We start from the raw sequence: 16,764 nt of genomic DNA, 5'->3' as shown, positions 1-16,764 counted from the left end.
AATATATTATAATCATAATAATACATATCCAATGACATCACGTTACAAATTCATTACTGCACGGGCATAAATGAATTTATAAACTTAAATCGAAATCAGCCGTTTTATTAATAATACTAAAGGATCGATTTGTCCAGGTGACGAAACTCTCGAATTCATTCATCATGCCCTGCAGAAAGTTCTGCTATTATCGAGAGCAACGATCAACCGCGGACGAATCGGAATGGTCAACGCCAGCGTTGGAGATCTTCATAACAGCTCATCGTTTGCTCAAAAGTTTTATGGACTTCTACAAGTTCGTCCGGCAGTCACTTAATTCCCGATAATTTCGTACAATGGCGGGCACGGCCCGTGCGCACGCAGAAGATAAGTTATGGCGTAACTGTATCTGAAAAATCAGGTTCCACGCGGGCAAATGCTGCGGCATAAATTACGACGCGGTCCCTTTGCACGGTGCACTGGACATTGTGGCCACGGCAATGACATCAATAATCTGCGGAAACGTGCTAAAAAAGAGACAACAGCCTGGAATGTTTCGCGATGCGTACACTTGCGTTCGCTGTCAAGACACGGCGGTGTTCCCGGATGAAATTATCCGAGAAGTAGCGATTAAATAATTCTTGAATACGATTAATTTTCTTTATCACGCGAATCTATACTTTTGACACTTCTGGATACTTTAGGGAGTAAGAATGCTTCATTTCGATAGCGATTAAACGTTCGTTTCATTAATCGCAATTATTTATTGAAATGCATGTGTATCAAGAAATCAATTTTTTTATATTGATTAATTGAAATGTAGATGAACATCTATTTAGATATTAATAAATACGACAAACATATATTTATTTTTTTTATTTTACAAGAAAAATTATATATATATAATTATAATTATATATATATTATTATAATAAAATTATATATATATATATATATATATATATATATATATATATATATATTTAGATCAATTACTTTCGAGATAATTAAAATTATTAAAATTAATTAATTAACACTGATACAAAAGGTACAAAATAAATTTTACTTATGTATTTTTAAAAAAAATTCACTTTCATTACTTTAAATTATTAATAATGTTACTAACTTTTAATCATTACTGAAGTATATTTTTTATATGATATGGTATATTGTCGACAAAGTAGCAACCAACTATTCTTCTTGTTGCAGTTACTTAGAATTTATATGGATATTAATTTCTTATAATCTTTAGCATGTTGTTCATAATTACAATTAAATATTTCTTTCATTGTTAATCATGAATTGTGAAATGCACGGGTATCAAATTTCCTTTTCATTTAGTATACATTTGTCGCGAAGCAACAATTGAGTATTATTTTATTTTGAAATCATTAGTTGAAATTTACATAAATATCAATTTTTCTTATTTCGTACATTAGTATATTATTTTATTATTAAGTAATATACTAGTATATTAGTATATTATTATTAGTTTTTTAGCATTTTATTATTCTATTATTATTAATATAATATACTATAATATATTATTATATATATTATTTCTTATATAATTGTTTTTTCATCATTAATTGTAAAATATCAATTTTTCTTTTCATTTAGTATACATTAGTCGCAAAGCAACAATTGAGTATTATTTTATTTTGCAATCATTTCTTGAAATTTACATAAATATCAATTTTTCTTATTTCATACATTAGTATATTATTTTATTATTAAGTAGTATACTAGTACATTAGTTTATTATTATTATTTCTTTAGTATTTTATTATTATATTATTATTAATGTAATATAATATACTATAATATATTATTATATATATTATTACTTATATAATTATTATTCTTTCATCATTAATTGTAAAATATCAATTTTTCTTCTCGTTTAATATACATTATTTGTAAAGTAGCAATTAAATATTTCATTCACCATAATCAGTAAATGAGAAATGTGTGATTGTTATTACACAGAAACATTCACGGAAGAAAATTGTTTGCCAAATAACGAAACACTTCATTTACACAATCATTAGTTTAAAAATAACAAACGTCAACTTTTCATATCATTTAATATATTCGTCGTAAAGTAACTATAACTAGCTACTTTGACAGCAATTATTAATTGAAAACTAGAATTGACTATCAATTTTTACATATTATTCATGCAGTTACAGTTTTAATTTTTTTTTTTTAATATGTATAACGGTTGCCATATGGAAATTTTATTAAATGAAGTTATTCGATACGCAAGGATTAAATTTATTTATTTGTTGCATTTGTCAATTGAAAAGCGTATAAACCTTTCCATTTTACTTCATCTCATTTCATTTAGTACATTACTCGCGAAATAACAATTACATATTGCTTTTATCGCAGTCATTAATTGGAAAGCGAATGAGTATCGATTTCTCACATTATTGCTCGCAACAATTATAATTAAATATTTCACTACAATCGTTCATCAAGAAAATGTGCTGCCAATATATGCAATTTTCGTCGAGAGTAATAATTCAATACTTTTTGTAATTCTTTTTAATTTTAATTCTTTTTCTTAATTCAATACTTTTTTTTCACGATAATCATTAACTGAAGAGTTTTCAGATTTTCGATTTTTGACGTCACGTAATACGTTGTTTAAAAAATAATTAAATACCTCTTTTTACCGCAGTTATTATTATTAAAATAATGAAAAATAATTAAATACCTCTCTTACCTCAATTATTATTCAGAATTATTTTGGTATATGATTTAAACGATCCACTATTCAAATAAATTTACAAAATAGGTTGTCAGATGTTAATCGAAAAACATACTTTTCGAATTTCTTAGAGAAGTCAAAATAACATTATCTTTTTATTAAAATCACGTCAATTTTATTGATCTAAAAATAATTAAGTTTAAGGAAAACGCAGTAATGATATAATTATACGGGGTGACCACTGAAAAACTGAAGTGTTTGAAAAAGTCATTACTTGTTCATTGTCAATTTTTTTTATTTTCCTTTTTTATAGGTTCACACATGATATTAAAAAAACATATTATACAAAATATATAAATTATATTTTATATAGTATAGATATATATAATATATAATATATTCCTTATATTAATTATATTTCCAAATAAAATAGTAAATAAATATATATATATATATTATATATTCCTTATATTAATTATGTTTCCAAATAAAATAATAAACAAATAATACACAATAATATATTCTTTACATTAATTATATTTCCAAATAAAATAATAAATAAATAAATATATATTATATATAAATATATATATAAATATATAAATGTATAAATATAATATATTTAAATATATATTATATATTATATATTCCTTATATTAATTATATTTCTAAATAAAATAATAAACAAATAATATATAATATATTCCTTACATTAATTATATTTTCAAATAAAATAATAAATATATATATTATATATTATATATAATATATTATATTATATATTATATATAATATATAATATATAATATATTATATTATATATTATATATAATATATAATATATATTAATTATATTTCCAAATAAAATAATAAATAAATAATAAAAAATAGAAGTAAAGTATTTCTAAAAAATTAAAACACATGTGTTTGTAAAAATTATTTTTATTTCATATCGTTCAGTCTTTCACTGACTACCCTGTATAATAATGTGATGTAATAATACAGTTACAACATAATTACAGTCTCCTTGTTGCAAACAGGTGGACGTAATTCTGACGTGTTTGCAAAGATGCTGCGCCATCCAGGACATAATATGTCACATAAAGAGTGTCTTGTGCAGTTTGGAGAGATTAGCGGCTTGCGGCATGTCGGAGAAACTTCGAACGTTGTCTCTCCTCTTGAAGGAAATAATGAAGAAGCTGATTTGCTCCTGCCAACGGCTGGAAGGTAATACTTTCAATTTAGTAGCCGACTACTGAGAACATCCATCGATATTTATCAGTTATAAGTTGTCGTAAACGTGAAGAAAAAAAAAAAAAAAAAAGAAAAAAAAAGGAAAAAAGGTAACTGCGGGATCGAGAAGATTTTGTCGAACAGTTAACGGGATTACGAGGTTTACTAATGAAGCTGGTATTAATTATGCGAGACCTCTCGGGTTTTACGAGATTTTATACGGCGCTCGTTGCAGAACCGTTCGCCAATACGCAGGCCAAACTGACGCTAAATCTTGCGAATAACTTTATTCGTGATTGGAGTGAAAAGAGGCCTGAGACACGACTCTGTCTGAAGTTATGCCGGTTTTGCGATCGTATTGTCCGTGAGGCCAATCGACAGTGGGTACGTATTGATTTCAAACGCAGCAAAGAAGGATTTCTATCTGTCTGAATTAGGCTCGAGTGGTACCCTTATTTCAAAAATGATGAATCGAATGATGTGTTCATTTGGATGATAATTGTGCATTAATAATTTTTAATAAATATTAATAAATTATTATTAATATTAATATCAATTATATTTACATTAAATAATTAATATTAATAATATTAATAATATTTATATTAAATAATTAATATTAATAATATTAATAATATTTATATTAAATAATTAATATTAATAATATTAATAATATCTATATTAAATAATTAATATTAATAATATTAATAATATTAATTTAAATTATTATTAATATTATTATTAATATTAATATTAATATTAATATTATTATTTATATTAATATTAATATTAATATTATTAATATTATTATTAATATTATTATTTATATTAATATTAATATTAATATTATTAATATTATTATTAATATTAATATTAATATTGTAGTGAAATAATTATTATTAATATTATATTAAATTAATATTAATATTATTAATATTATTATTAATATTAATATTAATATTATAGTGAAATAATTTATTAATAATTATTAATAAATTATTAATAATTATCTGGCTATTTTATTTCTGAGTGAATCTCTGTTCAAATACTTTCTTAATCTTGCATGTCAACATCAGTGTAAGATTTCAGATAATTTTACGTTAGTGTAAGATTTACAAACAATTATTACACAATCTTCTTTCAGGCTGTCGGTCTGATTGTCTTCAAATTTGTATGAAATGTATTTTAGAAATTGAAAATTAAAAGGACTGGAAGTAACGTGAAATACAATTTTATTTCATTAGGGTACATTTTGCTGCAACGAAGCTCAACAATTTCACGACATCCGAATGGAGTGGATTCTACGTCAGTCGATATCAGTTAGTTAAATAAAAACAATAGTTCGTCAAAATCTTCAGCGAAATTTACGCACAGCTTTTATTTTCAATCGTCATTCCGAACGATTCATCGAGGAATTTTTGTTTTCATCCGAGTTTCGTGCATGTTCTATTTTTGATGAAAATAATATTACAACAAACAAATGCGAAAATTAATTAACATCCAAATCTAAATGAATTTCCTTAAAAGTTCTCATCTGTCAGTTATTAAATTTAATTCGTGGAACTTTTAAGCTATTTTAATTTTAGATCGTGGAACTTATTTAAACTATTTCGTACACAAAAATTACTTTTTACAGCTTCTTTAAATGATATAATTATTCAAACATTTAATAAAAATTTTTCGTCGTGCAATTTGCAATTTTTTCAAAGCCACAAATTTAAGTGAAAATAAAATTAAAGTAAATTGAATGTGAAATAAAATGAATGTGAATTTAAGTAAAAGTGAAATTAAGATAAATTTAGTATATTCAAACTGCTTAAAGCAATCTTTCTTAGATATTTATGTTTTGAATGAATATTTAATATATTTAGTAAATATATTTATATTAAATATATGTTATATTCAGTAAATTATATATAATATAAATGAATAACTATAAATATATTTTACATTATATATATATATATAATATTATTAAATATGTGTATATTAAAGTAAATATATTTATATTAAATATTAAATATTAAATACTATTAAATATAGTTATATTAAATATATATTATAATATATTTTATAATATATATTATAGTATATATATTATAATAAATATATAGTAAATAAATAAATATAGGTATATATTATAGTATAAATAATAATTGTACTACATATTTATACTAAATATATATATTGTATATTATATATTATATATACTATAAATATAAATTAAATATATTTTATAATATATTTTATAATATATATAGTATAGTATATATATTATAATAAATATAGTGTAAATAAATAAATATAGGTATATATTATAGTATAAATAATAATTATACTATATATTTATACTAAATATATAGTATAAATGTATAAATATATATATTGTATATTATATATTATATATATTATAAATATAAATTAAATATATGTTATATTTAGTTAACATACTATAACATATATAATATTATAGTACATTTACTAAATATACTACAATATATATATGTATAATATTACAGTATGTTTAATATATTTACTATATTTAATATATTTACTAAACATTCCAATTTCCATCTTTCACACCATACGTCATCAAACGACCTAACCCAAATGAACAAAAAGAGATGTAGAAATCCCGCTTGAGTGAACAATACGGACAGGAATAGCAAATTTCTGTAACCAAACAGGACGCCGCTAGAGACGAGTCGATCGATGAGAGGGCAAAATCAATGTCACCGAGGATAGACGAGCGATTCGACGACGATTTAAGAACGCACGTGCCCGCGGATGGGTCTCGCGCTGTAACTGCGACGGATCTAGAGGGCAGAGACGCGAGATTCGACGACGATGAGGGCGCGAGGGGAACAACGGTGCATCGATCTGCCCGCGAGACACGTCGCGCCGTGGCTGCAGCGTTTTTCACGAGGAAAACAGAGGCAGAAAGATACGGCGAGTCGGCCCGGGAAACGGATAAATTTGACAGAGTCGTGGGCAGGGATTTAACAAAGACGGTAGCTCGTGCGCCGGCGGTTGAAGAGACGAGAGGAGAAATAAAGAGGGGCCGCGATATCGACAGAACCGGCGAGTATCCTATCACGCCAGATGGACGGGAGGAACGTGACGATGTCCCGTATAAAAGTAAGCTCGACAAGATCCGTGGATCGCGCGGTTTACGTGACGCGAACGATGAACGAGCGGCCGCCGGGGAAACGAGGGAAATTAAAAGGGACGTGAAATATTCGAGCCCGATCGTGCACGGGGAATTCGCGAGAACGGAGACCGAAGATGTTGCTGGGAATCGGACGAAAGAACGGAAGGAAATTACGTCGATGGCGGAGAGATCGGCGAAAATGAAGAAAATGGTAATTATTTGGGTTTAGGTTAAATTTTGGATACAAGAGTTTTTTTTTTTTTTAACCTCTTGCGCTGGAATGACGTGCACGTCGAGAATTTCTTGTCCAAAGGTTGTAATAAAAAATTCTCTTAGTTTCAAGTATAGTCAAGTATGACCTAGACGAAATAACAAATAATAAATATGTTGTTTCTCGATCATTTCTGTCGAGTGGCATCGTACCGACGAGTTCGAAAGGAAAAGAAAGCGACGAGCTATTGTACACGGTGATTGTTGGTCACTCGTTACGGTCCGCAATCAGTTGCCAGCGCAGGTGGTCATGAATTACGACAACTGCAATTTATGTACGTATATATATATATATATATACATAGAGAGCAGTGGCTTCCAAAAAGTTTACGAGTTTAATATTCTAGATTTTAAATTTTAAGGAAGTGACTTTGATCTTTAAAAATGGTGGATTTAATTGCGAAAATAACTTTTAACAATCTATGTAAAAAAACGTTTAAATTTTTCAAAAGGAGAGAAACAGACATTTTTGTTGAATTTTTTTCCAAGTGTACCAGATTTTAGAGGAAAAGACTTCAATCTTTAAAAGCCATGGTAGATTTAACGGTGACAATAATTTTTTTAGTGCACATAAAAATGTTTGAGTTTGCAAAGTTTTCAGAAGGAAAGAAACAAATATGTTCAATTCCTTCCAGATTGATACAAAAATTATTTTTGAAAGAAACGAAATCAATATTGTAAAAATAGAAACTCCTGTCCAGAATGAGTATCACAGTGATACTCATTACGAGTACATCGAATGTGAGACCACAACGCTGCAAATTATCATTTTCACAGCCATTGAGGCTGAGATCTCCTTTTTCAGACAATTGCCGAAAAGAAAGGGAGGAAATTATACAGAAATAGATTGGAAGTAAATGAACCGAAGGAACACGTTGAAACAACAATCGATACGAACATCGAAGAGAAAATAAGCGGTGGTGGGCGTAAGAAGAAGCTAAGAGAGGAAGAGATGGACGAAATGGCGGATATAAACGAGAGCAAAGTGGCTGGTAGACAAAAGAGGAAGAAGAAGGCAGATGCGTTTGATAGTGGGAGAAAGGTGTCTTATAGGTTTGATGAAGAAGGAAAAGTTCTTAAGCGTGATGGAAAGAGGAAAAGTCGCTCGAGCAAGGAACGAGACGAAACTGAGTCTGACTTAACGAAGAAACATAGAAACGGTGGGTATATACTCGGTGTATAGGAATTTAGAATCTTCAGAGATGGTTATAGTCCGTGATTTCGTGAAAAAGAGAAACTTGTATCTATATATTTATACTTACATTTATCATATTTTATTATTTGTTGTATTTTTATTTATTGCATTTATTATAAATATTATATACATTATATTTTATATATATAGTGTATAAATATAAATATAATATAAAATATACATAAATATAATATAATATATAATGTAATATAAATATAATATACATATAGTATAAATATAATATAAAATATACATAATACATTATATGTTATAAATATTATATATACTTATATTTATACTTACATTTATACTTATATTTATATTTATATTTATAATTATATTTATACTTATACCTATATTTGTACTTATATTTATTATATTTTATTATTTGTTGTATTTTTATTTATGATATTTATTATAGATATTATATACATTACATTTTATATATATAATGTATAATATATAATATATATAACACATTATATGTTATAAATATATACCTATATTTATATTTATACTTCTACTTATATTTATTATATTTTATTATTTGTTATAATTTTATTTATTATATTTATTATAAATATTATATACATTATATGTTATAAATATTATATATACTTATATTTATATTTGTACTTATTTATTTACTATTTATTGACCACAATATCAAAATTTAATGATATTAATATTTATTTTATTTTCTTCATTTGCTCATTATTTTTTCCCAAGAATTCTAATCACATTTCACGCTGTAGTTATAAAATTATTCAAAATGACTATTAAATCTATAAAATTATTCAAAATGATATAAAATTCTTATTTGTTGCTATTATTAAAATTCACTAAATTAATGAGTATATACATATTTACTCTACATGTATTTATAAATTTTTTTTTTTTTTCTTACACAAAACATGAAATATTAAGAAATTCTGAAAGAGAGCTCGCTTACTTATGCTGTGTTAGACTAAAAACAAGCATAATTAAACTCTTTATATGCGAAGTTAAGCGTGGTACAAGCAGCGGCGAGGATAAATCAACAATGCATTCGGAGAGCAAGATGGAGAGACGACTTGATTCTAATGGAACGAGCGACGATCATAGCAAGACGAATGGATCTCATTACAATAAAAAAAAGGTGGCATCTGAAAAATTCAACGACGCCCAAATCGGTATGAAAAGTCGTACAGTTCTACGCAGAAAATGTTCTAGCTACCAAAATTGAAAAATTTCATTATAGAATACGTATCGTTTCATGAAATAGGAACACCAGTACAGTATAAGTGAAATTTCCTTATACAATTAGTATCAATTATTGCAAATTGTACACAGTGTGTAGACATCAGAATTGAACACAGCTTTTTTAGAGAGAAAAAGTTAGAAAGTTTGTTTTTTTAGAGAGAAGAAATTAACTCTAAGTCCTCGGTAAATTATTTAATTATAATAGTATATATATAAATTATTTAATAATATAAATATAATTGATATGCTTACAAAAATATTTATATATATATATATATATATTAAATATATATAAATTATTTAATAATGAAAATATAATTGATATATTTATAATATATCAATTATATTTTAGTATAGTATATATATATAAATTATTTAGTAATAAAGTATAGTATATATATATAAATTATTTAATAATAAAAATATAATTGATATATTTATAATATATCAATTATATTTTAGTATATATATATATATAAATTATATATATATGTATAGTATATATATATAAATTATTTAATAATAAAAATATAATTGATATATTTATAAAAATATTTATATATATATCAAAAATATATATATATAATTTATTTAATAATATATATTTATAAATTATTTAATAATATATATAAATCATTTTATGATATTATATATATATATATATATATATATATATATATATATACATATTAATCGTTTAATAAAGATTCACACAAAAAACTCGAGATCAAAGGATCGAATTTCTTTTTCTTTCGCTTCCATCATGGGGACCATTATTTGTCAAAAGAACCGTGGATGGGAAGTGACCCGTTTCTTCTGTAAAGCTACACCAACTCTTGACTTCTTCCCAATAAGAAATAAAAATCGATTGACGATTAAAATGATCTCGACGAAAAGAAATAGTCATCAGTAGAACGAACAAGTCGTAGGTAACTAGTTCGATCGTCATCGTTTCAACTTAAATGGCGAGATTCGTAGTTCGATATACGCGTTTGAGTGAGATTCCTATGTCAATTGGAGATCGACTGGAGTCTGATACGAAATCATCATTAATCGGGAACATTTAGGGCCTGGGGAACGTTCGGTCATCATTATCGTATCGCCATCCAAATAACGTGGTTTACGTGTGCACCGCGAGTGGCGAGTTTGGCATTCTCGTGAAATTTCTACGTTACAGACGATCGAAGCCCGATCGAGTACCAATTATCGAACGAGCACTTCGTGAGGCTCGGCTGGACTGTGCTCCCGGTTGCCAAAATCATGAGGAAAATTATCCAGTATCAAGCAAAGCCTGCAAAGCCTCATCTCGACTGGTACGTCAACCCAGTAAACACGGATAGCGACGTGATCGTGGGCAGAATTTTAGATTCGACAACACCAGGACTGCATACGTATATAAAACTGACGTTTATTTATTGCAACAGTTGTAGAAATTAATTCGTTTATTGTAGAAATTAATGTCGCGTTCGTTTTCTTTTTCATTTTTTTAGAAAATAGCAAATTTCAGACAATTTATTTATGGGACTTGCTTTCTGGAATTATTAGAATTGATAGAGAATTGTTTTCCGGACTTGAGGGGAATTTTTGTTTCTAACTGTTCCCTGAACTTTCAATGTTTTTAAGCTTCTATGTCGAAATTACTGCTGAGAATTTTTATATATTGTTTCTTAGTAAATTACTAAAATATATGTTATATAATATACTTGTTTCTGAGTAAATTACTAAAAGAAACAATATATACCAACAGAAACAATAATAAATTAATTGAATGTTAGTAATATACTTGTGTTTCTGAGTAAATTACTAAAAGAAACAATATATACTAACAGAAACAATAATAAATCAATTAAATGTTAGTAATATACTTGTTTCTGTTAGTAATTATTAGTAATATATTTGTTTCTGTCAGTAATTATTAGTAATATAATTCTGTTAGTAATATATTGTTTCTTTTAGTAATTTAAGAGGCAAGTATATTCTATAATATATATTAAACAATATATTGTTTCTTTTAATTTACTAAGAAACGATATATAAAAATTATATAATTTATTATTGTTTCTGTTAGTTATGTTTAGTATATTGTTTAGTATATATTATTTCTTTTAGTAATTTACTCAGAAACAAGTATATTATATAATATACTAAATATTAAACAAGTATATTATATAATATATTGTTTATAATTATATTATGTAATATATTAAATATACATTAAACATATATTGTTTATTTTAATTTACTAAAAAACAATATATAAAAATTATATAATTTATTATTAGTTCTGTTAGTACATATTGTTTCTTTTACTAATTTACTCAGAAACAAGCATATTATACAACATATATTAAACAATGTATTGTTTCTTTTAATTTACTAAGTAACAATATATAAAAATTATATAATTTATTATTGTTTCTGTTATTATATATTGTTTAGCTATATTGTTTAGTTATTACTACATTGTTTCTTTTAGTAATTTACTCAGAAACAAGTATATAATATAATGTATATTAAACAATTTCAGTAATTTACTAAGAAACAATATATAAATTATGTAATTTATTATATAATTAATTTCTACGCCTTTAAAAGAAAGTAAAATTGAACTCGTTTGTTGAATTTTTTTTAATTTTCATACTCAGTTACGTGTGAGTACAAGAGTGTCTGAATATTTTGAAATTTCATCAACACCGTAATGACATACGATTGTCATAATTGTAACATACAATTATATTAATTTATATAAACCATAATACCGAAATATATATGTATATATATATATATATATATATATATATATATATATAAATTACAAAATATTTTATACGTATTTAATAAAAAATTTAGTATCTAGCTAAATAATTCTTTCAAGTATAATAATATGTGTCAATTGAAATTAAGATTTTAAACTCAATAGGATCATCATAATCGGTTATCAACAAAATGTCAAAATACAATTTTCCATAACGATATTAATAAAAAGTTTCTGCTAATTAATCGAACATTTTCGTGAGACAAATTTTAAACAGAAAACGAAGAATAGTTAGTATAGAAATAGTAATAATACGTAGTAATAGACTTTTTCTCTAATTTCGATTAATTCTTTTTCTCTTTTTTTTAAGTATTCTTCAAATTATGTCTATATTCTTCAATCATTCCCTCTATTTGTTCAATTCGAGGTCACTCTCGGAATCCAAATTGAAAGAAATTTGCCTGTAAGCAAATTTTCTTCTATTCGATAGAAATATCATGGTCGTGTAGGACGAGTTGCTTCTTCGATTCTTTTCTTTCTTTCTTCAAGGATATACGACTGCCTCGCGAAATGTTGCTCGGTAATGGGTTGAGAAATCGTCGTCGAGCGTTCATATGACTGGCAGGGTAACCCCTCGAGTTAGCATCAGCTCGTCGATCCATCGATGCATAAAATTTAACGAGCCACCTCGCGTGATCGAATTCTACGGATGACAAGTTTGGCTAATCAAACTCACCGTCTCTGAACACGTCAAGAAATTCCCTTTTATATTATAATATTTTATTGTCGACGTTGCCGTCAATTTTCTTATTACCATTACCATTCACCGTACGAACGTGGGAACATCTTTTATTTCAGCAACTCAGTTCGAAGGGAAATCTATATAAATTAATGTAACAATTATAATAATTTTACATATAATTTATACAATGTCTAATCTATGAATAATCTATACATATAATCAATGTTATCTATACAATTGTATAATTTTACATAATGCAATATATTACAATATAATATCTCAACTATATTGAAATTTAGAAGATGATATTTCAACTTTAATTTTGGTGAAATTTATTCTGTAAGAAAGAAAGTATCATTTATGTTTTCTCCTTTTTTTTTTTTTTGTTTCTTGTCTTTCATATGATAAAATAGTTTTTAAAACTCTAATTTTTGTCTACGTTATTCGTTGTCGAATTCTATGTATAATAAGAATGATTGTGTTTCCATTTTAAATTTTTCAAAACATGTTACTTCACTAATAAAATATAATCGAATCGTTCAAATTTTTTCTTTTATCATTTATCAAATATTTTATCATTTACATGTAATATAATACAATCAAGAGTATAATATATAATTGAAATCTTTGAATAATATAATTATAATATAATATAATATAATGTAATATAATATAATATGATATAATGTAATATAATATAATATAATAAAACATAATACAATATATTATAATATGATACAATATAATGTAATATAATATAATATAACATAATATAATGTAGTATTATAATATAATTGTATTCTTTCTACTATACAATAGAATTATATTATAATTATATAATAATATAGTGATTATATAATTATAATATAATAATAAATATAATTATACCCTTTTCACTGTACATTAGAACTCCATTATATTACAATTAAATAACATAATTATAATATAATAATAAATATAATTATACTCTTTTTACTATACAAAAGAATTCCATTTACATGAACTTACTCTATTTATTACAATTAGAGTTCGCATAATTCTTCCTTCTATGAGTAATTATTTTTATTATGATAGAATTTCAAATAAGTGGATTAAATCACAGAGTTTTCGTATTCGAATATTAACTAAAATTTAGTAATAACTTTTTGTAATAACTTAGAAACACAATTATAAATTTCCTATTGGATGATTTAGATCATTTTTAGGTCACTTCTGAATTTGAGTGCCGCTAAATTTCCTCGAGCGAATAAAGAGAGAACAAGAGAACAAACAAACGCGAGAGCAAATAAACTAAAAATTTGTTAATTCACGTGGCATTCGCATCAACTCTGTGCAAACTTTAGAATTAGTTGCTAACGAGTTAACTATTAGTTTGAAGCGCAAAGCTAACAAGACGGCATTGAAGACACGGTGTGCCGCGTGTACTAACTTGTTGCTGCAAACCAACTTCCGTAATTTATTACAATTAATCATTAATCTCTTTACACGTTTCCCCATTCGTTGGATTCAAAAAGCACGATCTTCGGCTCAAGCTCGCTAACATTATCCCTGCGATTCAAAAGTTAGCAAAGCGAGAGCAAAACAACGCGTTCTTATTTTTCTAGCGAGTAAAGCTTTCGATCGTTTTTATCGTTTTAAGGAGAAAGTACTCTGTATTTGAATATATTCAACGATACGTAAGATATTCTTGTTTATTTTGAAATATATTATTTTATGCATTATTTCTATAATAAACAAAGTAAATATTTCTGTTTTACATTGTGTGATTATCAAAAATTTTCATGCAAATTCATATTTCTGAGAATGGAATTTAAGAAAATTGTTTCACATAGCAGATGTTATAAGACGCACAGTGCTTTAAATATTTTGTGTACACAGTTTCACAAAATTGTACGCATAAAATATATAAAATTATAAAAATATAAAGTATGTAAAATTATAAAATTGTAAAATTGTAAATTATAAATTATAAATTATAAATTATAAATTATAAAGTATAAAATTATAAATTATAAATTATAAATTATAAAGTATAAAATTATAAATTATAAATTATAAATTATAAAGTATAAAATTATAAATTATAAATTATAAATTATAAAGTATAAAATTATAAATTATAAATTATAAATTATAAAGTATAAAATTATAAAGTATAAAATTATAAATTATAAAATCATAAAATTATAAAGTATATAAAATCATAAAATTACGAAGTACAAAAAATTATAAAATTATAAAGTACATAAAATTATAAAATTATAAAGTACATAAAATTATAAAATTATAAAGTACATAAAATTATAAAATTACAAAATACATAAAATTATAAAATTATAAAGTACATAAAATTATAAAATTATAAAGTATATAAAATTATAAAATATATAAAATTTCACAAAACTGTATATATAAATATATAAAAATTAACAACGTATACGAAATAATAGAGACGCTTCTTTTTAATTAATATAACATGAGGTGCATAAAAATAGATTAGAAATACAAACATATTTGTCCCATGTACATAATATTTTATTAAATCATACACCTTATTAGTTCCTTTATAATTTTATAAATATTTTGTTCATATTAATAAGTATTATATTGAATAACATTACTTTTATAATAATTATTAATTACTAAATATAACCAATATTACTATATTGTTACATGTTACAATATAATGTTAATATAACATACATTAAATTATTATATTGAATTAAGTTATATCAAAATTATAAATATATTATATTTATATCTTCTATTAAACATTTATTCTGTTTATATCTTCTTTCTTTTATCAGGTTCAAAAAGCATAAACTCAATGGAAGAATGTACTACGATGATGGATCTCGTACCTTTGTCAATTTTCACACTGATAGGTCAGCAGAAGTATTTTATCCGAATGGAGTGGTGGCCATTAAACTTCAGAGACCGCAAAATCGAAAATGTAATTATTGAGCTAAAGACACAAATATATTTCAATCGCGATCGATAATCTTCTTGAAGGTTAAACTTTGAGTAAGCGTGATCCAATTATTACGCAAGATATATAAAAATTTATTGACAATTACGTAGAATGTAGAGCACTGACTTGAATTTAATTAACTGAATTAAATATCAATTTCAAAAAAATTAAATTATTTTCCACAATATTCGTGATATTAATTTCGAAATTAATTTTTAAGGTTTTTAAGATTTAGGACACGCTCGAAAGACGTTTGGATTGAAAATAGTTTGAAGATAAATTTAACAAATAAATTTAGATAGAGTATTTCGAATCCAGTGATATTTTAATTAATTCTAAGTATAAAAAGTAGTGTAAAAATATATGAAAAAGTAAAAGGAGAACCGATTTATTTGAAACTGGTTAGATATACGAGACAAACACAAAGTAAGAAACAAATAAAAAATCACTTTACGTCATTGCCAAAGTAATGAAATAATCATTTGCTGGTCAAACAAGATAACATTATCT

General features: G+C 24.7%; 1 protein-coding gene across 1 annotated transcript; it reads left to right on the top strand.

The window, feature by feature from the left end:
* The first annotated feature begins 268 nt into the window (after nucleotides 1–268).
* On the top strand, nucleotides 269–16,307 carry LOC122531874. Its single transcript, XM_043660146.1, is given in 10 exon segments — nucleotides 269–295; nucleotides 401–602; nucleotides 3,736–3,922; nucleotides 4,164–4,312; nucleotides 5,173–5,247; nucleotides 6,616–7,290; nucleotides 8,155–8,509; nucleotides 9,549–9,716; nucleotides 10,964–11,099; nucleotides 16,091–16,307. Coding segments are annotated over 10 exon segments (2,178 nt in total). The 5' UTR covers nucleotides 269–281.
* Nucleotides 16,308–16,764: the final 457 nt, after the last annotated feature.

Source organism: Frieseomelitta varia, unplaced genomic scaffold (genome assembly GCF_011392965.1).
Source record: "Frieseomelitta varia isolate USP_RPSP 00005682 unplaced genomic scaffold, Fvar_1.2 scaffold_420, whole genome shotgun sequence".
NCBI classification, from domain to species: Eukaryota; Metazoa; Arthropoda; class Insecta; order Hymenoptera; family Apidae; genus Frieseomelitta; species Frieseomelitta varia.
The sequence above is the reverse complement of the archived record's forward strand: the minus strand, read 5'-3'. Positions and strand labels throughout refer to the sequence as shown.